Genomic DNA, 22,736 nt, shown 5'->3' on the forward strand with positions numbered 1-22,736 from the left:
ATGATTTCCATGATTTTAGTTAATTTTGCTTATTTGTCATGTTTTAATTAAGTTTAAGCTGAATCATTAATTTATTAGTAGTTTTTAGTTGAGTCCATAATTTATTAATTTAAATAATATAACTATAAAATATGTAATTAAATATATAATTATTTTGATTTTGCTTATGTGTCATGTTTTCCATGATTTTAGTCAATTTAGCTTATTTGTCATTTTTATTAGGTTTTAGCTTAGTCATTGATTTATTAATAATTTTCAGCTGAATCACTAATTTATTAATTTAAAACAATATCCGTAATCAATTTTATATATAATTAAAAATGAATTTTGATTTAATAATATTTAAATCTATAAGTTATATTAAAATTCTTATTTTCTTATTTGTCATATTTTATTAGGTTTTAAACTTTTATATAGGTCACTGATTTATTATTAATTTTTTATCTGAGTATTTATCAATTTCCACAAAACCCGTAATGAATTTTATATATAATTAAAAACGAATTTTGATTTAATAATATTTAAATCTCTATATTATATTAAAATTCTTATTGTCATATTTTATTAGGTTTTAAACTTTTATATAGCTAGGTCACTGATTTATTATTAGTTTTTAACTGAGTATTTATTAATTTTCACAAAACTCGTAATGAATTTTATATATAATTAAAAGCGAATTTTTATTTAATAATATTTAAATCTATATGTTATATTAAAATTCTTATTTTCTTGTTTGTCATATTTTATTAGGTTTTAAACTTTTATATAGGTCACTCATTTATTATTAGTTTTTAACTGAGTATTTATTAATTTTCACAAAACCCGTAATGAATTTTGTATATAATAAAACACGAATTTTATTTTAATAATATTAAATTTATATGTTATATTAAATAATTAATTATAAACTAATATAATAAAATTGTGAAGATATATTTAAAAATTAAGAGAATTCTTATATATATTGTGTTGCTATCTGAAAACAATATTTTTATTATAAAGTTAAAAAATTAAGATATAAAACAATTTATAATTAAATATTAGTCAAACAAAAATATTTATATAAAGATAATTTCTAAACTATTTCTAATATATGAGTGTTTTAAAACTTTTAACACAATAATAAGTACATAGTTTGATGAACATTTTTTTGACATATATAAATAATTTGATGTTTGATTTAACTATTTAAAATCATAAATAATAACTTAACTTGTAACTTAGTTCAAAACAAATTTTCTTGTTTTCACTTTAAACCAGTTTAATCCGTGAAACACTATAGCTTCAATTGGTGACCACTAGAAGAATGAAAAAAATAAACAAAATAAAAAATAAAATTTTATTTGAGGAAATGAAAAAATAAAAAAAAATAGGAATTTTTGTTCAATTTGTTCCTTATCAAAATTGCATAGGGAAATTGTTTCTTATAAATTCATTGCTCCATGGGAAATTTAGAAGAAAAAAGAGGGATATATCTTTCAATAATTTGACTAAAATTTTAACATAACTGGTATAAATTTTGAGGAAATTCACTATAATTTTTTTCCTTCGATATGTTCACCAATTAGAGTTTTATTATGCCGATTTTTGGATTAATAAGACATAAAATAAGAAGTATTCGTACGATGATTATGCCCGCATGTGCGGACAAAACACCTAATTTAAAGTAAAAAACATTTTGATGGTCGCATTTTTTTCTAATCTTAATCAATAGTTTGATATATAATTTGAACTGCCTAATAGTTTGGTTTTCTCTTAAAACTAAAAGCAGTGCACGAGTCCGGAATATCATGGTCCAATAGTAAGGATGAGCTCCTTCCTGCACCCAGGTTACGAGTTCGAACCCTGCCGGAGGGAACTACCTCATGATGTCTCTGGACACCCTACACGGATATGGGTCCATGCTTTAGGGCTCATTTGCATACCTGGAAAGATGGTCTATCCGTGGGCTGCCCTTTGGGGATTAGTCTGGGCCCTTCTATAGGCCCTGGATACCCTCAGGTTAAAAAAAAAAAAAAAAAGTTGGTTAAGATCCATGCACTGATATGAATTTTTAATGCTTGCAAAATTGACGAAACCAAATCATAAGATAACCTTTTTACGAAAGACTTACTTGGTAACAAAAAGTAAAAACCTAGTTATATATGTTTCGGTCGTTAGTTTTTTTTTTTTTGAAAATGTTTTTAATGAAAATTGAAAAATTCAATAACAAAAACTTGTGGTAAAATAGCGGATGAATTACATATAGGATGAATTACATATATTTAAGCCGGGAAGTAAAATTATTAAAAAAACGTAGTAAAAACAAAATATATTAGCGGCTCCATTCCTACAGTAGACGCGACGACGCAAAATGATTGCAAACTGGCCGAGTAGCTCAACAGGACCAATAGCGTGACACACATTGAAATGACCACTGTTATTCCACGAGATTAGAAGCCACCAATGACGCCTCAACCCAATCATTTCGATCGCAAGATACAGATTATCAACCCGATAGACTCCTTGATGGCGATGAGGAATCACCACCCCAATGATGAATTAGAAGAGGTGATGGCGCTGGAAGAATCTAACTCGTCCGCCGTGAGCAGATTTTGACGCTTTGATCTTTGAGATAATTTCCAATCCATTTCTAAACATCATTCATCTATAGTTTTCTTCAAAAGTAACATCGATACATTGTAAAGATAAGAATTAGAACAAAACTTATCTATATATATTAGTTTTTATGTTTGAGAAGAAGTATAAAGATAAGTTGGAGATTATCTAAAATAATACAGGGGTGTTATCAATTGTGATTTAAAATCAATTATTAATGTTTTGTAATATAGTAAATTTTAAAATATTAAGATAGTTTAAATTGATGGATTCTAGAATCTCTGCAGTATGCATTGGATTTTGAGTTCAATCATTTATTCATGAGACTCTATAAAAATTTATTTGAAATCAATCAAAAATACAAATAATTTTAAAATCTTTAAAAGTTGAATAACAATAGATTTTAAAAACTGGATTTAAATAATTCATTGATTAACACTAGATTTTAAAATAGAATTTGTAATCATCATTCGAATAACAATGTATTGTGTTTAGATTTAAAATTTATTAAAATACATGATTGAATAACACCCCCTACATCTTTAGTATAAGATGTCGTTTTAGCACTACACAAATAATTAAATATTTGATTTACTTAGCTTATTAATGATTTAGCTGTGGATTATTTATTTTTTCTTGAAATTGAGTTTCTTAGAAACAAAAAATAAGAAACCGAATTGTTTTGAAATTTCTAATTTTTTGTAAATCAACAAAATGATTTTTTGTTGTTGTTTGGTCTGAAGTCCTAAAAGCTAATATGTACTTTTTTATACTTCAAGATTGATCCCACTGTGAACAGAAAAGTAAAAACGAAATCCTTTGCATCATTTATCAGCGCAAGAATCGATCCTCGAACTTTTCTCAAAGACCCATCCACATCTCAATTCTACAAATTAAAGATTTGCTCGATTCCAGTTTTTTTTTTCCCTTTGTCAAAGATCCAAGTTGGGTTACTAAAGTTCCGAGAGGAGACAAATAAAAACTGTATCTAGGGTTTCGGAGAGTTTGGTCGTGACGGGTTTTTAGGTGTGAAAGTAAATGGTGGATCAGCCTACCCTCGACTCTATTTCATCTCCCTTTCTTCGTCAACCTCTTCTTTCGATTCTCTGCTTCGATTGTGTTCGACAAAAGCAATGCTAAGCGTGATCCGCGTGCACCTCCCTTCCGAGATTCCTATTGTGGGCTGTGAGTTAACTCCTTACGTCCTTGTTCGCCGCCCTGATAAGACCGCCGCCACTGATGATGTCCCTGAGTCAGCTCCTCTCGATGGCTACTTCTTGAGATACAGATGGTAAAGTTTGAAACTTTCTCGGTCCTGGCTTGTGGGTTTTGTCTGATTGCTTGTGGGGTTTACTTAAAGTTTGAAACTCTGATCTAAAGTCGAGAGATTTACTCAAAAAGTTTGAGACTTTGGTCTAAAGTTCAGAGATTTATGATTTGGGTCGTTGATAGAATTTGCTAATTGGTTTGGGGATTGTAAGAAAGAGACAGCAACAATGGTTTTACATTTGTTCTTGTCTTAAAGTCCTAAAGTTTCATTCTTACTTTTGAGACGTTGGTCTAAAGTTCAGAGATTTATGATTTGGGGCGTTAAGAGAATTGCTAATTGGTTTGGGGATTGTAAGAAAGAGACAGGAACTGTGATTTTACTTCTGTTCTTGTCTTAAAGTTTCATTCTTACTCAAAGTTTGAAACTTTGGTCTCAAGTTCAGAGTAAGAATGAAACTTTGGACTCAAGTTCAGAGATTTATGATTTGGGTCGTTGAGAGAATTGCTAATTGGTTTGGGGATTGTAAGAAAGAGACAGGAACTATGATTTTACTTCTGTTCTTGTCTTAAAGTTCCATTCTTACTCAAAGTTCGAAACTTTGGTCTCAAGTTCAGAGTAAGAATGAAACTTTGGACTCAAGTTCAGAGATTTATGATTTGGGTCGTTAAGAGAATTGCTAATTGGTTTGGGGTTGTAAGAAAGAGACAGGCTATGGTTTTACTTCTGTTCTTATATTAAAGTTTCACTCTTTCGGATTTAGGTCGCTAAGAGAATTGCAATTGTGGAAAAAGCAACATCGACTATGGTTGTACTTCTGGTCTTGTCTTGAAGTTTCATTCTTTCTTCCTTTTCCTTGTAGGTATCGAGTACAGAGCGATAAGAAAGTAACCATTTGCAGTGTGCATCCAACGGAACAAGCCACCTTACAATGTGTATTCTGCTCAAAGCGTAGAGCCCTCGTCGCAAAAAGCTACCACTGCTCTCCCAAATGCTTCACAGACGCCTGGCAGCACCACAAGACTTTGCACGAGCGAGCAGCTGCAGAGAACGGAAACGAGGAAGATGAGCTAACTCGGTTTAACAGCACGGGCTCCGGTGTTCTCGCCAGTACCTTATCCGGCTCAATGTCGAATCTCACCCTCGCCAATAACGGCCCCACGCCGTTCTATCCTTCTAGCATCACGCAGAAGAACGGAGGAGAGACGCTAATCGAGGTCGGGGGTTGCAAAACGTACACACCGACCGCTGATGACATTGGCTACGTGTTGAAATTCGAGTGTGTTGTGGCTAATGCAGAGACTAAACAGTTTGTGGGACATCCTAGTACAATTTTGACATCACGTGTGATCCCTGCGCCTTCTCCGAGTCCTCGTAGGCTTATCCCTGTGAATGGAGCTGATGTGATGGGTCACTTAGATCAAGATGGTCGGACTCAGAGTGCGGGATCGTTCACTGTGCTTTCTTATAATATTTTGTCTGATACTTCTGCAAGTAGCGACCTTTACAGTTACTGCCCTCCTTGGGCTCTTTCTTGGCCGTACCGAAGACAGAATCTGTTGAGGGAGATTGTTGGTTATCGTGCTGATGTAGTTTGCCTGCAAGAGGTATGTTTTTATCAATAATGTTCAAGAAATCGCTAGGCGGTAGTTATGTGTTTTATTATAGGGGATTATTGATTATGCAGGTGCCTAAACCGACTTTATCAATGTTCAAGAAATTGTCAGGCGGTATTTAGGCATTTTATATGAGATTATTGATTATGCAGGTGCCTAAACCGATTTTTTAGCACCTAGACCGGTAAAGAAAAAATCGTTTCGTTTAGGTTAGATTTGTATTAAGTGGATGCTTAGGCAGGCGCCTAGACCGATTTTTAGAACAACTGGTTTTTATTGTATGGACACTAGTTTAAGTGTGGTTATAAATGAAAAAAATGTTCATTCTTATTCCTTTATGGGGCAGGTACAAAGTGATCATTTCCACGAAATTTTTGCACCGGAGTTGGATAAACATGGGTATCAAGCTCTCTACAAGAGGAAGACTAATGAGGTTGGCTCAGTAATGATTCTACACACTCCCTTCTTCTTATGTTGGAAAGTCTCTTAACCTTATCTTACACGTTGCTAGGTTCTAAGCGGAAGTACAAGTGCAATTGACGGATGTGCAACATTTTTCAGACGGGATAGATTTTCACATGTCAAAAAATATGATGTTTGTATCTGTTCTATATGCATACCTGCTCTTATCTATTTTATATTTTCAATGCTAATTCATGGGACTGTTAATCTAGGTTGAGTTCAATAAGGCTGCTCAGTCTTTGACTGAGGCTATAATCCCTCATACGCAGAAGAGAACTGCTTTAAACCGACTTGTGAAGGTAGTTTTTGGCATGCTTATAGCTGATTGTCAGAGAGTTAGTTTTGTACATGACTGATTCTTGTGATGACTGATTGTTATGCTGTAGGATAACATTGCGTTGATAGTTGTTCTTGAATCGAAGTTTGGTAATCAACCTACTGATCCTTCAGGGAAACGCCAACTTATCTGTGTGGTAGAGTTTCCCTCTTTTTCTTCTCATTCAATTGTTTGTTGAGAAGATGTTCTCATTTTGTTGCTGTAACTTGTTGGAGTGTAGGCAAACACACATGTTAATGTTCAACAAGAACTAAAGGACGTGAAGCTCTGGCAGGTATGTGCATCTCTCTCTATCTCTATCTTAAGTTTCATTGACCTCGAGAGAATTAGTATTCACCTCATTGTTATGTTTTTTTTTATTCTTTTGAGTTTTGTAGGTTCATACTTTATTAAAGGGGCTAGAAAAAATAGCTGCTAGTGCTGATATCCCTATGCTTGTATGTGGAGACTTCAATACTCTTCCCGGAAGGTTTTTGTTTAATTCTTCTGATTTGATATTATCAAATTTCAATACTCTCTTTGGTGTTAGAAAAAGCTAAAGCTCTGAATTTTTTTGATTGCAGTGCTCCTCATACACTTCTTGTAATGGGGAAAGTTGATCCACTACATCCAGACTTAATGGTTGATCCCCTTAATATCCTGCGTCCTCATACTAAACTGACTCATCAGCTACCTTTGGTAACATTATCTTCTTCTTCTTCTTCTTCTTCTTCTTCTTCGGTTTTGCCCTTTTTTGTTTGCCGAACTTTGATGAGAGAGTTTTGCTTTTTCAGGTGAGCGCTTACTCATCGTTTGTGAGACCGGTGATGGGACTTGGATTGGAGCAGCACAGAAGGAGAATGGATCTTAATACAAACGAGCCTTTGTTTACTAATTGTACAAGGGAGTTCATTGGCACTCATGACTATATATTTTATACAGGTTTCACCATATTTTTTTTAACTACCTCTCCTTGTTCCGACTACACCAGAAAATAACTTTGTTTTTTTTTTTGGTTTTCAGCGGATACTTTAATGGTGGAATCTTTATTGGAGTTACTGGACGAAGATGGATTGAGAAAAGATACAGCTCTTCCTTCACCTGAATGGTCTTCTAATCACATTGCACTCTTGGCTGAGTTTCGATGCATGCCTAGAACCAGACGCTAACCGCTCTTTCACTACCTTCTATCCATCCCAAATTCGCTTTACAGAAGATAGGTTTTTGTTTGTTTGTTTCTGGTTTTTTTTAATCAGGTTATGACAAGAACTCTTTAGACAAACCCCTGCCAAAAATATGTCATAGAGAGGACACAAAGGTCGGAAGTGGTTCTGATACTAGAGGCAGATCATGTTCTGAAGTTGGGTCATTCTTTAATGATGACCTCCTCTGTGTTGTTTTGTCTATACCTTTTGTTCTTCTCATTTTGATCAGTTTTAGAGATACCCCTTGTTGCTCTCATGTATCCTTTCCATTTTTAATAAAAATATGGTTTTAGATCTTAACTTATAGATGCTGTGTAAGACGAGAGAATTCTTGAAAACAATGGTCGACTAGTGAACAATTTGACAATTTTATGTATCCTTCCATTTTTCTGTTGCATGTAGATTTTTTTCTTCCATGGCTCGTCTTTGTAACAATGTAAATTTTAGATTCTTCAACTTAAGATTTTTTCTTCCATGATACTCTTGTCTGTGCACACAAATCCTTTAATGTCAGTGTTCTACACTCTTTCCCTTGTGGATAACTTGCAGAGATTGTGAAAACGGTCTGTGAACAACTTTCATATTTTTATGTAGCCCTCCAATAATTGCAAAAGATTCAGAACTCAAAATTTCAATTCAGACGTGAGACATGTCAACTAGTACATTATTTAAACATTTTAAACAAAGTTTCTTGCAAAATTAAGACTATATGTGAACGAGAAAGAAGTCTGTAGATAAGTTTATAAAAAGGCATAGAGAGTTCATTGTTTCATAAACTGGTGGTTAGATATCATGGCTTACAATCAAAATCAACAAATGCTGGCTCTATGCATAACAATAGCAATAATGTTTCTTGGAGTGAGATCAGATTTGAATCAGGACATAAAAGGGTGTCAAGATTCCATGTCTGATCTCTACTCTTGTCTTCCTTTTGTCACTAACAAAGCTAAAGCTCCAGACTCAACATGTTGCACCACACTCAAAGAAAAATTAGACAAAGGCCAGACAAAAAGATGTCTCTGCACTCTTGTCAAAGACAGGGATGATCCTGGTTTAGGGTTCAAAGTTGATGCCAACCGTGCAATGAGCCTCCCTTCCAGTTGTCATGTCCCTGCAAATATTTCACAATGCCCAGGTGATAAATCTCTTACAATTTAACAGCTACACACTGTCACAAAATTAGACTACTCTCATAATTTTATATTTTGTTGCAAAAGAGCTTCTACATTTGCCTCCAGATTCAGTAGCGGCTAAGATTTTTAAGCAATTCACTGAATCCTCTCAGAATGTTGGACACAAAGGTACTAACTAATATTACTTGTTTTACAATTTTATTTATGCTTGTGCAAACATTATTCATCCTGTTTCTTGGAACTGGAACAAACTAAAAAATATTGCAGCTGTATCCACAAGTTCAAGCGTTAAAGGAAGAGATAAGAAGCAATTTGGACTAATGATGGCTGGAGCTTTCTCAGTATGGTACTTAGTGTAATCCTTTGTTATGAAAGTTAATAAATACAACCAAAACCGCTATAAGATTCATATCAATCAGTTGTGGATGTACCATGGTTTGTTAAATAAAACATATTGAAACACAGCATCTGATGAATCTATCTAATATGTGATCGTATGTAATATAACTGAATATAATCCTCGTTATGGAGCCACTTGCCTTTAGAACGGGGCTTAATATTGTTGAAGGTTCTGGAGTTAAAGCAAATTAGCTGTGTACTTTGAAGCATGTCAGACGAGGAAACATCTGAAGCAACTCTTCACGGCTTCGTCTCTGCATAATTAATCATGCCGTTAACATTAGGTTAAAGAAAAAGTGTCAAGTCTCCATAATACACACCTTAATACCGATGCAGCCATTGACATCAAGAGTGGTGAGTGTGGCAGAGCAGGTCTGCGAGAGAGTCTCCAGACATCTATCAGTCACACCAACTATTCCAAACAAGCTGCAATTTTGTTTTTGTTTTCATTAAACGGTTGTCAGCAAAAAAGAATCATAAAGAATATAAAGCAAATAGTTCTAGAATTGGATTTAGTACCTGAGAAATTCTAGAGAGGTACAACTATTAGCAATTGTAATAACCCCTGAATCTGTGATCCGCACACACCTGCCACATGTTTAGATGCATTTGCTATGATGAAGATGCATCTTTATTATCGTCATCTTTCTTGTAAGTGGAGACTTGGCCTACCATGTCAAGTTGAGAGACTCTAGCTTGATGCACTTAGCCATATGAGTAAGCCCCTCATCAGATAAATTCTGAAAACCAAAGTTGCACTCTTAGTTACAGATCCTATAGAAGATAAGAAAACCATAACTAATGTACTGCACCAGCTTTTACCTGAGCACCACATAAATCTAAGAACCTTAGATCAGCCAAAAGTGATATTTTCTTGTAGGCTTTGTCTGTGAATCTACAAAAATTGCAAGATCAGTTCCAGAACTTACAACAGCTAGAGTTTCAATACAGCCAGAGTAAAAAAAAAAAAATGAAATATGCTTCTTGTAATACCCTGAAAGAGCATAGAGGTTTAAGGTCTGGAGAGTAGAACACTTATGTAGCACATGAAGTAATCCATCATATGTGATCTTAACACACCTGACAACGTCATAAACAACAAGACCAAACACCACAACACAAGTATTCAAATAACAATGTAGCCTTACAAATAAACTTCCATCTAGCAATGTTATGGATTATCCATCACCATAAAATAACCAACATTTTACTTACCTAGTGATATTCAGTGGCTCCAAGTCTTGATAACTTTCAGCTACTAGCTGCATACCTTTGTTGGTTATACTCTGCAGCAATTAGTGCACACATGTGAAAAAAACATTGCCATAATTACAGCTACTAATCACAAATAAAACTCCTAAGAATAAAGATTAAGATACCTTGCAGCCACTTAGGTTCAAATCAATGATGGTTCTGCAACTGTTCACTAGATGTCTAATGCAATCATCAGTCACCCTGTGAAAATAATCCTAGAATTAGGCTCCTCTGATAAGGTAAAAAAATAAAATCAAGAAGTGTGACATAAATGTTACCTCACATTCCAGTAGATAGAGATAGCTTTTAGATTGGGACATATGCTAGTTATAGCTTCGATTCCACCGTCAGATATCTTTTGGCACCCATTCAGATTCAAGCATTTTAAGCTTAAAAGAGCATTCTGACACTGAAATGTTCATACATCACCCAGTGAGTAACCAAAACAGGTAGAAAGATACAAGTAGTCAGATGTAATTACCTGGCTTTTCACAAGTTGAAGATGATTGCCTTCAATACCCTCAGAGAACTCGAGATTGATATGCTTCACTTGACGATATCTTGGCTGCAAGAACAGTGAATCACTTTCCCAAACACTCACAGTACAATCTCAAGAATCAAAAGAATCAAACTTCGTCAGTTTTAAACTAACCAATAACAGAGCAGCTAAGAGCTTATCCCCTGCATTAGTCTTCTCGCGCGAGTCAATGTTCTGAAAGAGAGCAATTCAACACTTATAACTGTGGTCAAATTGGAAAGACCTGAGAAGTAAGTCAAAGTTTGTTTTTACCAGCCAGATGGAAGGGTAAGAGAGGTGTGATAGAGAGCCAAGGGCTAACGAGAAGGAGAGAGATTAGATCCTTCTGAGGCAATTTCGTGCTCACTATCCTCATCAAGGTTGTCACTATCTCTATCCTCCATGTCTCTTCTGTTACATTCGTAGCTTCCATGATTGTCAATCCAAGTCCTTTTCTATCAATCAGCCTTAGGACTAGAGTCTAGGAGCACTAACTAGCATAAGCTAGTTGTTCAAAAAAAAAAAAAAAAAAAGCATAAGCTTCCAGAGTCGAGAGTGGGGTCCTCTCCACGCGTTGGAACTTGTTTGTTTTGTTTTACCGGAGACAAAAGTCGAAACTCTTTTAGGTTCTGTCTGACGCCAGCTCGTGAAAGGGCTTTACCTTAACTGTAGCATGTGGGCCTAATATACTTAGAAGTAGCCCTGCGGTTTTGGATACTTCGGTTTATTGGGGTCGAATATTTTTTGGTTAATCCGGTTCGGCAACAATTTCACTGAAGTAAACCAAAAAAATTTGGTTTGGTTTTTGATTAATTTCAAAACTGTAAATTATTTCGAAAATATTAGATTTTGTTATGAACCAGATTGTGGATGACTCATAACCAAGAGATTATAATTTGTAATATTTCCATTTATCTATGACAGTGTAATCTTCTATATAAGGAACTTCTATGTTATGAATAAAGATAATCTTTTCCATTACTTTTATAACACGTTATCAGCACCACGAAACTCTAAATCCCTAAGATAATACCTAAATCGAAAAACCCTAAAACCCTAACCCTAGCCGGTGATCCAACGAACCCTAAACCCCGATCGCGTCTCTTGTTCCCGCATCTGTTCCAGCTCGCGTCCTAGATCAGCTTCAGCCCAAGGCGTTCCTGATCCTAGCTCAGACATTCGCGACCTGAGAGCAGCTCCAGCATGCGACCTCTTCCTCGTTCGCAACAGCATCAGACAGCTCGCGTCCGACGATCAAGGCGTTCCCGATCAAGCAACAAATGACGTCTGCGACCCGATAGAAGCGACTTGATCCATTCCAGCTCGCGTCCCGTTCGTGTCCAGCTCGCGGCTCAACTCCTTTGGTGGTCCGATTCAACAATCATCTAAGGTTAAAAGGTAATTCAAAATCTAAGAACCCATAATCGAACATGGATTGATTGATAAAGAATGAAACCCTAAAACCCTAATCTTTATGAATCAAAACCATAGGGTAATAGATCAAAAATCCTAATTGAGTAAATCGAAGCTCTAAAAGTTCGATACCCCAAACCCTAAATCATGTTCCTACATGATTAAAACCCCAAATCGGTGTTTACAAGTTAAAATCCGATAAATCCTAACCATATATCTATAAACCCTAAATAATTAAGTATCAAAATTAATTATGCTATAATTATCAAATCACATATTAAAACCCTAATCGAATATTTTGAAATCAAAACTGTTTTCGGTTTTCATAATTGAGGTTTTAAATCTGATTGAATCTGATGCTATGTTGCTAGAATTGTTTGACCGTTAAATTGATAGATTTATTTTCTCATCCTGCTTGGTTAATTGTTCATCTGATTTTAAATTGTTTAAACCGACCAGTCTGTTAAAACATTGATTGAATCCGATAGGTTGCTAGCTTGCTTTGCTTATATAATCCGATAGGTTGATAGATTGACTGAGGTTTACTTGTTTAAAATCCGAATGATCTGATTGCATGATTCTTGAGGTTTAATATCATCTGCTAGGATTGATAGTTTTGTAATCTGATATGTTTTAAATAGAAACCCTAAATAATCCGTATGATAGGTTATATTGATCTGATTTGGATGTTTTTGAGAATTGAGAATCCGTATGCTAGGTTGATAGATTCATGATAAAATCTAATGTCTTGAGGTTTAAGATTGTATGCTAAGTTTGATTAATTTGATTGATCTGATTATACGTTTTTGAGGTTTGATAAATTCGGATACTAGATAAATTATTTACACATGGTTTATGCTAAATACCAATCAGCCTTGAAACTGATTCATTTAAATTCATGCTTGAAATCTATATTATAGTATTGCTAAAAACAGCCTTGAAACTGATTGAGTGATTAATAAATCTTTTTACTAGTCTTGCTAAAATCCATTGATTGTTAAACCCTAATTGCATGATTAATTGAATCCGTTTTTGCTAGTCTTGATAAACCGTAATATTATGAGCACATAGAAATAGTATTGTTGAGACTTGCTAGAAATTGACTGATTGATTAAATGCATTTAAGATTGATAGTCTCATTGTCCTCACAAGATTGAAATCCGAATTGATTGTTTTTAAGAGTAAGGTCGCATGAAAATTATACATAAATAGTGAGTGGTATATGATTTGAGATGTCGAAAATCAACCTGAATTTTGCTGCCCTAAATCTCTCTGGAGATAATTATTTACGGTGGACATTGGATACAAAGATTATCCTAAAGTCAAAAAGACTTGGTGAATGTATCATAGAAGACAATAATGCCAATGAGAAAAATTGATACATGACAATATTAATTATTAGCCATCATCTTATTAAGAGTCTCAAAGATCAGTATCTGACTATAGAGAATCCTCTAGACCTTTGGACAGAGTTAAAAATTGAGATATGATCACCAAAGAACGGTGTTATTACCAAAGGCTCTATTTGATTGGAGGAATCCCAGAATCCAGGACTATAAGTCTGTGGATGAGTCTATTGCTAGCTGGGCAAAATAATGGATTACTGATGAGAAACAATGAATTGAGACCTCCTGGATTAACCCCATTACCTGATACCAATAAGACCGCAGAAGAAAAAAAAAGGTAACCACGTCCAGAATGATAGACCACACGGTCATGGCCGTGGAGGGTGGAAAGGACGTGGCCATGGCCACTATAAAACATTTGGCCGTGGGAATCACTATGGCAGAGGCCTTGGGTATCAACCCAATTTGAGCCATGGTCAAGACAGTGGCCGTGGTATATTCTTTAAACCACAAAGCTCGACCAAATCAGTGTGTCATAGATGTGGAATGGGGAACCATTGGGATAAGATATGAAGGACTCCCAAACATTTTTGTGACCTCTATCAAAGAGAGTCTGAAAGAGAAGAATCCTGAAACCCACTTGGTCTATAAAGATGATGAAAATAATTTCGAACATGATCAAGATGATCTTATGGAATATGAGACTTATGATTGCCTAAAAGAATCAAGTTGATAATCTGATTTCGACATCAAACTTGTGTGATTGCTTTGCTTGTATGTTTTCTCTGAACTTTATCTCCTTGAATTTATTTCTATTACATTGTCTGCTTAGATTAAATGAATGAATGATTTTTCTATATGAGTACACTGAAAAACACCAATATAAGTACTAAAGCAGATATCGCCAATCTGAAATAAGACTATGGCTAGGCTAATATATTATTGCCTAAGGGTATGCATCTAGAAATCAGTGATGCCTTAGATTCACCCAGCTCTAAGAGCAATAGCAGCCTATTGAGTTTTAAAGATATAAGAATGAATGGTTTCCATATTGAAACAATGGGCAAAAGAAACAAAGAGTTCATGCATTCTCTACTGACCTAGACTATGCATAGATCAGTATAATAAAGGCTAAAAGCCTGCGAAAATATACACTTTATGGCACGACCGGATTGGCCATCCTGGTTCAAACATGATGCAAAAATTGATATTCAAAAGGCACACATTAAAAGATAAGAAGAGTTATCCCAAAGAATCTCATGTGTGTAGCATGTACACAAGGGAAACTCATTAGGCCATCACCGATAAAACGGCTACGAGCTCCTTTTTTCATAAATAAAGACTATATGTCTAGATAATACTGGTGAATACATGTCCCAAGCGTTTAAATGATTATGGTATGCCCATGGGGGTAAGTGTGGACAATTCTGTGATACATGTCCATACCAAGAACGGCTTGGCCGAAATCTTTTAAAACGCAAATAGCTGATTGATAGACCATAACTTATGAGGTCAAAACTTCCATTCACAGCTTGGGCCACATGAAATTACATGCACCTAAGTTAATATGCATCAAACCATTTAGTGAGCATAGATATCCCCTATCACAATTATTAACGGGTCAAGAGCCAGACATACCCCATCATAAGACATTTGGATGTGTTGTCTATGTACTAGTTGCTCCACCGCAGAGAACTAAGATGTGACCTCAAAAGGAGGATGGGGATATATGTTGGATATGATTCCCCCACAATAATAAAGTACTTTGAGCCAACTATGGGTGATTATATTTGAGGCCAGATACACGGATTATTTTAAGACCAGGAGGAGAAAAAATAATAATAATAAAGCTGGTAAAAGAATGGTAAAAGAATGGTAAAAGAAATAGAATGAAATCAACCATCAAAGTCTTGGCAAGATCCTCAGACTAAAGAATTTGAAATAGACGTCCAAAGATTATACATTTACAAAACTAGCTAATCAAATGCCAGACACATTTGCTGACCCAAAAAAGAATGACTAAGTCATATATAAACCAGCTTGTAAAGCACCAACGAATTTGATGTCCAAGAAGAGATAAGTCAAGTTGCTACAGAGTCTAGACAACATATGAAACGTGGTAGACCAAATAGGTTTCAAAAGATAAGAATCCTCGGAAACAAAAGAAAGATGCAGAGAATGATAATCAAAATCCAAATCCGAGGTTACTAAGGAAACCATCCCAGACATGGAGATAAGGCCGGCCGGCTCTAAGGTACAGGTACCAAACAATGTATCTTGGGACGCCAAGCTGCAAAGTATTAAAGGTCCTGATAATAATGAATCTCAATCGATTATATCATGTCTGGAACATAATGGAACCAATAAGGAATGTCGACATAAGATGATTTATTTGCATACAAGGTAGCACTTGAATTTATGAATATAAGCGAGGATCATGAACCCACGTCAATATAAGAGTGCGCACTCGTAGAACATATTGGATTGAATGGAAACGTGAGGTTAAATAGTTTAAAGAAGAAAGACGTATTTGGCCATATGATTAAGACGTCATATAATGTTAAAACCAATAGATATAAATGGGTCTTGTGAGGAATAGAAATCGGGAGATATAAAGCTGATGTTGCACAAGGATTCTCACAAAGACCAGTAATAGATTATGAGGAGACATACTCCCATGTGGTGGATGCAACTACTTTTAGATTTCTCATAAGTCTGGCTATATAAGAGAGAAAATTAGACTCGCAGCAAATTGATGTAGTGACTGCATATTTATATGGTCCACTGGATAATGAAAGTACTAGAGGGTATTGAGCTGAAAGTACAGCAAATTCTCGAGAACAATATTGATAATCATCAAAGTATATGATCTGAATATCCTAGTAACCTCTGGATACAATTTCCCAAACAATTGAATATCTCAAAAAAGAGTTTGAGATGAAAGATCTTGGAAAACAAAGTTTTGTTTGGGATTACAGCTTGAGTACATTAACAATGAAATCCTTGTGCATCAAATAGTATATACAGAAAAGGGTACTCAAGAGATTTAATATGGACCAGTCTCACCCATTTTCTAGTACATGGGCGTGAGATCACTTGTTTTGGACACTGATCCATTCAGTCCAAAGGTGGACGATAAAGAAGTCCATTTAGTCCTGAGATTGACGATGCAGAAGTATTGTTTTAGACACTGATATGATTGGTCCATAAGAAGGACGATGAAGAAGCCAAAGACGATGAAGAAGCCTTTGATTTTGGTTTATTTTATACTAACCAGCCCAAAGAGGGGTTATTTGGTTTTGTTGATTTGTTTTCAGACAGGTTATGTTTTACACATGGTGGTACACACATATTATAACAATATCATCCAAGATTTCGTGTGTGTATTTGAGGTCGATGACTCAATATGTTCGATCAGATTGTGACATGGCCGATGGTAAAGAAGAACCAACTATCATGTTCGAGGACGAAGCATATTCTGCCCAAGATCTTCATCACCCACGGATTGCAGAAAATTGGAGAGGTCCAAGGGACCTTCAGTAATGTCCAAATCAGGGGGGGATAATGTGTATTGTACTCTTTTTCCTTCACCATGGTTTTGTCCCAATTGGGTTTTCCTGTTAAGGTTTTAATGAGGCAACATTAAAGCACATTACAAGCTCTAAATAGTTATGACATCCAAGGGGGAGTGTTATGAACCAGATTATGGATGGCTCATAACCAAGAGATTATGATTTGTAATCTTTCCATTTATCTATGACGGTGTAATCTCCTATATAAGGAACCTCTATGTTATGAATAAAGATAGACTTTTCCATTACTTTTACAACAAATTTTGATTATTTTTTCTAAAATACTCGGTTTACGATGGCGCAAGTAACATTGACCCGGAAAGCGATCTCATGGAGAAACGAGCTGTGGGAGCTTTACGCGAGCCTTGAACTTGACTGTGCACAAGAAGACCAAGAGAAACTTGTAAGAACCTTATTTTACTACCGTATGACAACTGATATTTGTAAAGAATAATAAGAACATAAATTAAAATTATAATACCGAAATATAAAAATAAAGAAGAATTGCAGAGCCGAGATAGTTAATCTATTTCCTTAAATTTTTAAACGCCCCGTAGTGTGACGGTTTCATGGCGCTCAGATACCTTTATTAATCACTTTGGTTTAGCTATATTGAAATATGGGTTTGTTCCTAGAAACCAAACCCAGATTAATATACTACTCAATACCAAACATATGACTAATAATGTTTAAACAATAACTGCACAATAACAAATCCATCAACGTATTGTTTTTACTAATTAAATACCAAAAGTTAAAACATATTTTTGACCAAAAGCAATAAACCCTTTCCCTTTGCAATTTGTAACGGTTTGATATAAAACCAACATCATTTTTTTTTCTTTTTCTTTTCAAAAAACCATATTGAAAATGATAAAAAAACTGACATATTTTTTTTAAAAAAAATCATTAAATTTTGCAATTTAATATAATCAATAATAAAGCACAACAACCTAAACACGTAAGTGCAGGAGAATTATTTTAAATAATTCAACCGATCCTGCAAAAAAAAAATGTTAGCTCAAGAACAAAAGCTTTACACAATATCAAAAGCTGGTTATCCAGATTTTGTTTCGAGACTGTCGATTAACCTATTCTTAAAAAACAAGAACTTTTAACAAATATCAGTATTGTTAGTGCAAAAGCATAAACAATATTTAAAGATTTAAGAGTGTAAGAACCTTATTTTACTACCATAGGACAACTGATATTTGTAAAGAATAATAAGAACATAAATTAAAATTACAATACCGAAATATAAAAATAAAGAAGAATTGCAGAGTCGAGATAGTTAATCTCTTTCCTTAAATCTTTAAACGCTCTGTAGTGTGATAGTTTCATGGCGCTCAGATTCCCAGGATACAACTGCAGCATTGTTTCTGTTTACCATCACCGAAAAACAGAATCTATCGAACCTAATTTTGTATTGTACTCTCAGACTCAAAAACTAAGAAAAATATTCAAGTGGAGGATCTTGGTTTTGTTGTTGTTGATCGTATGAGTCCGTTTTTCTAAATGGTTTATTAACCTTATATAGAAAAGAGATTGAGAAGCACAAGTTAGTCGTTTTCACAAAACCAAAACGTACAAGTGCATTATGGAGACTTTTAATACATATATTAATCACAATAAAGATGAGTCAAACACCATTATCACCTAGATTTTATTGTGTGATTAAAATGAAGATATTATGTTTGATCAATCTGAAAAACACTAATATATTTCAATATGGATTTGCTTTTTTGTGTAAAATCAATTTAACAAATTAACAAATTAATGGATATAATGTCCAATTAACAAATTAAGACAATAGTCCAAATCCATAATCTCTAAAGTGGCTATTTGCTAATTATTACATTTAGCCAAATTTTGAAGCTTTATAAGCTTTTCAAGTAACCCACTCTAAATCTTCATTTCTCATTTAAACCACTACGATTTTGACATGTGGTTACACTACTTCATAGTGTCAAACATTCGGTTATTCCGACGAACGTCTTCGCCCAGAAACTTACCGAAATATAGTGTAAAACAATTTTGTCAAAAACGAGTTCCAACAAAACTACTTGAGAAGCACATGAGAGGTGAGCTCCACATTCCACATAAGTTCACTCGTCTGTTCACAAGATACCCTGGAGTTTTCTACCTCCCGTTGAAGTGTAAGACAACTACTGTGATCCTGAAAGAAGGGTGGAAGCTAGTGGAACCGCATCCTCCTACTCGTCTTAGAGATAAGTTCTATCATGTGATGAGAACAGGGTTTCTTCATAGGGCTAGAGGGTTAGGCATGGTCTCAAAAGAGGAAGTATTGGTTGATAAGGAAGACGATGAGGAAGAAGGATCTGGAGGAGAAGAGATTGTGGAAGAAGATTCAGAAAATGACTAACAATAACAGTTGAATCCAAATGTTAAGACACTATTACTGCAGTTTTGTCTCTGTAAGCATGAGAACTCTCAAAGGATATAGTGAGAGATTGTATTTCACCAAGAAAGATTGTCAACAACAATGGAAACCAAGAAGAAGAGCCCTTCCCTTCTGACCGTTTCTTACCACCACCAAAGGAAGTAGCACGTTAAGCGTATCTTGTGAGCCACTCAGGCACCTTTTGCTCGGCTTCCTGCATAACCTCAAGCGAGCTCCCTAGCCAGTGATGCATTGTTCTCATTGAAGAATGTGGTCGCTACACCAGATTTGCCTTCACGTCCTGTCCGTAAACTACGGTGGACAAAGTCATGGATATCATTCGGTAGATCAAAGTTCACTACCTGAGCCACGTGTGGAATGTCAAGACCACGTGCCGCCACGTCTGTTGCAACCATAATGGGTGTCCTCCCACTTTTGAATGACTCCAGTGCCACTTCTCTTTCCTTTAAATAAGCATAGCATAAAAGAAGCTTGCCAGATTTAGTCAATAATAGCAAGGTTTGATGTTCACATTAACATTGAAGACTTCTATCAATCAAACGAACCTGTTGTGTTTTATCTCCGTGAATGGAGGTTGCTGGAAACTCATTCATGCACAACCAATTTTCCAAAGTGTCAGCTCCTGTCTTTGTCTCCACAAAGACCAATGTCAATGACTTCTGTGTATTTTCAAAGAGATGAAAAGCGAGCATTATTCAGAGTGTGAAGAATCATGATCCATAATAAAGCCTTGGATAAGTAAACAACAGTTACTACCTCGTCCCCGGTGCCATTCTCTCTCTGAGCGTGTAGCAAGGCCATGAGATGGCTTCTCTTGTCAGAATCATGGACATACTCAACCTTTAGGGTGATTAAATCAGGGCTTGAACCAACCATTTCCACAGCCAAGAATATGTAGTTTGACAGGAAATCAGATGCTAGTCTCTGTACAAGAAAATTGAAAAGTTAAAAACCAAACATTTCTGTGCAGACTATAACACTGATAAGGCCTTTCAACCATCATGATTTGGGTAAGAAAACTATTATCCTCTGAAAGATTAAGCTCTTTACTATAATTTAATTGAGAAAGAAAAGGGTGTTTCCTGGAGTCTAAGTAAAACCAACCTGGATCTCCCTTGGAAACGTGGCACTAAACAACATTGTCTGTCTGACCCCACGTGGAGGCATGTCCATCTGTTCAACAATCTTTCTAATTTGTGGTTCAAACCCCATGTCCATCATCCTGTCCGCTTCATCAAGAGCTAAAAACTTAATCATCTGCATTGTGACTGTAGCTCTCTCTAGCAATTCATTTAACCGGCCAGGTGTTGCCACAAGGATATCAACTCCCTTCTCCAGTTCCATGAGCTGTACAACCAAGAGAAGATGAGATCAAACAAATCAATGAAGCTTGAAAAATTGATGTGACTAACACCTGGAACCAGGAATAACTCCGAAGTTTGTAAGAAAAGAGCTAGAGCAAACCCAAAATCAGTAAGCCATAAGCTGCTACTCACATAAACCAGACAAAGCAAGAAAACCAAGAAACAAAAAAACTATCTGTGTAGGATAATTACCTGCTGGTCAATAGGTGTTCCTCCATAAGCAACAACAACCTTCACACCAGTTTGGTAGGAGAATTTTTTGGCTTTATCACGTATCTACCAAAGAAAACCACATAATGAGAAATGTGTGTCTATTGTAAATACACAAAGGGTTTAACTGGTTACCAAAAGAATAAAGTTGCATTACATTCCCTAACATTTCTAAAATAATTTATCACTAGATCTCGATCCGCGCAACAGCGCAGATTTTTGTTTTCATTTATTTTTATATAAACATTTTGTTTTCAATTCTAAATTGGTATATATTATAATATATGTGTCTATCAATTTTTAAAACAAAATAAGTTTACGGTATATTTTTTCCGTTGAATAGATTGTTTCAAACTTTCACATGTATATGTATCTTCTTCTATATATATATTTTCGGATTATTATTTCATTATTAAAATCGTAACTATATATAAAGATTAGTAAAATGTTGTTTTATTATCATATTCAAAGATATTGTGACATTTCACAAATTTAGAAAGTTTTTAAAAAATTAAACTTTTTTCTTCATAGATTTATATTATCGAGTAAATAATTAAACATTTAGTTTTTGTTTAATGTTTAAAATAAACTATATAGTTGAAAATTTGTTTTCATTGGTTTAAAGGTAGTAAAGATTAATCATTGTTAGATAATATGATTTTTGTTATTTAAAAAAAAATCTTTATAATTTTAAAATTTAACATCAACAAATATTTAAATAATTAACATATGGAGGTATAGTATTACAACATTAAATTATATCTATTTGATTTATACTATCTATAAATACAATAGATCATCTATTGTTTAAATTCAATTATTGATAGCCCAATAAAAATTTCTGGTATGCCCAAAATTTAAATAATAAGATTAGAGATTAAATATAACATGACTTTCTATAAATAGGTCCATTAGGTCTAGTTTTTTTAAAATTACACATGAATCAAGGTTGTGACTTCTGTTTTAATATATAAGATTTATATAGTTTTCTCTTTTCATTCATTTTATTGTAGAGTAAATAAAACAAATTTATTGTTTTTCCTAATCATTCCTGTAATTTTATTCTTATTTGTTCTTCTTTTATTTGTTTTTGTGTTCTTAGGATGGTCACCAATGAGACCCAAAGATTGTTTCACTATGCGGGAAGCCGGGAACGAGTAGATTATCAATGTTACCTGGCTTGCTAGCTCCCTTGATGGTGAGAGGATGAGTGCAAGAGGATAAACAGTCCGCGAACCAAGAGGTCTCTCCCCACGCTGATCTCTCATGATTCCACTAATGATCGGAAAGCAAAACGCAGCCGTTTTACCAGACCCTGTCTGAGCACAAGCCATCAAATCCCTTCCGGCAAGCAGTATAGGGATGGCGTGACGCTGTATTGGCGTTGGCGTCACGTACTTGCACCTCCTGATGTTGAGATTCAACGCCTCCCCGAGATCTATGTCTGCAAATGCGTGAACGGGAGGAGGCACGACTTCCCCACTGGTCTCAATGGGAGTATCTGTTGGAATGAAAAACTTTATAAAGATGGAGAAAATGTTTAAGTGTTTGAAGAGAAAGAAGTTTTGTGAAGAAGAAAGCTTTTATAACTTAGAAGATGATTCTTATTACTTAGATGATTCTTACAAACTTGGATACTTCT

At 34.8% G+C, this 22,736-nt stretch overlaps 2 protein-coding genes and 2 pseudogenes across 2 annotated transcripts; 2 read left to right on the forward strand and 2 right to left on the reverse strand.

Moving 5' to 3' along the window:
• Positions 1-3,384: 3,384 nt before the first annotated feature.
• LOC106415824 (carbon catabolite repressor protein 4 homolog 2) lies at positions 3,385-7,764 on the forward strand. The gene is made up of 11 exons (XM_013856624.3): positions 3,385-3,889; positions 4,728-5,472; positions 5,828-5,914; positions 5,993-6,076; positions 6,156-6,242; positions 6,330-6,416; positions 6,501-6,554; positions 6,658-6,749; positions 6,844-6,958; positions 7,054-7,201; positions 7,283-7,764. Exons 1-11 carry the CDS (start codon positions 3,732-3,734, stop codon positions 7,426-7,428), a joined length of 1,803 nt encoding a protein of 600 aa, XP_013712078.1. The 5' UTR covers positions 3,385-3,731; the 3' UTR covers positions 7,429-7,764.
• A 411-nt stretch (positions 7,765-8,175) lies between these two features.
• Positions 8,176-9,064, forward strand: LOC111212748 (non-specific lipid transfer protein GPI-anchored 22-like). Its single transcript, XM_022714330.2, has 3 exons — positions 8,176-8,599; positions 8,682-8,765; positions 8,865-9,064. The coding sequence occupies exons 1-3, from the start codon at positions 8,257-8,259 to the stop codon at positions 8,954-8,956; spliced, it is 519 nt and encodes a 172-aa protein (XP_022570051.1). The 5' UTR covers positions 8,176-8,256; the 3' UTR covers positions 8,957-9,064.
• On the reverse strand, positions 8,345-11,760 carry LOC111212747 (annotated as a pseudogene).
• A 5,494-nt stretch (positions 11,761-17,254) lies between these two features.
• On the reverse strand, positions 17,255-22,428 carry LOC111212749 (annotated as a pseudogene).
• Between the last annotated feature and the right edge of the window lie 308 nt (positions 22,429-22,736).

This window comes from Brassica napus, chromosome C4 (assembly GCF_020379485.1).
Source record: "Brassica napus cultivar Da-Ae chromosome C4, Da-Ae, whole genome shotgun sequence".
Taxonomy (NCBI): Eukaryota; Viridiplantae; Streptophyta; class Magnoliopsida; order Brassicales; family Brassicaceae; genus Brassica; species Brassica napus.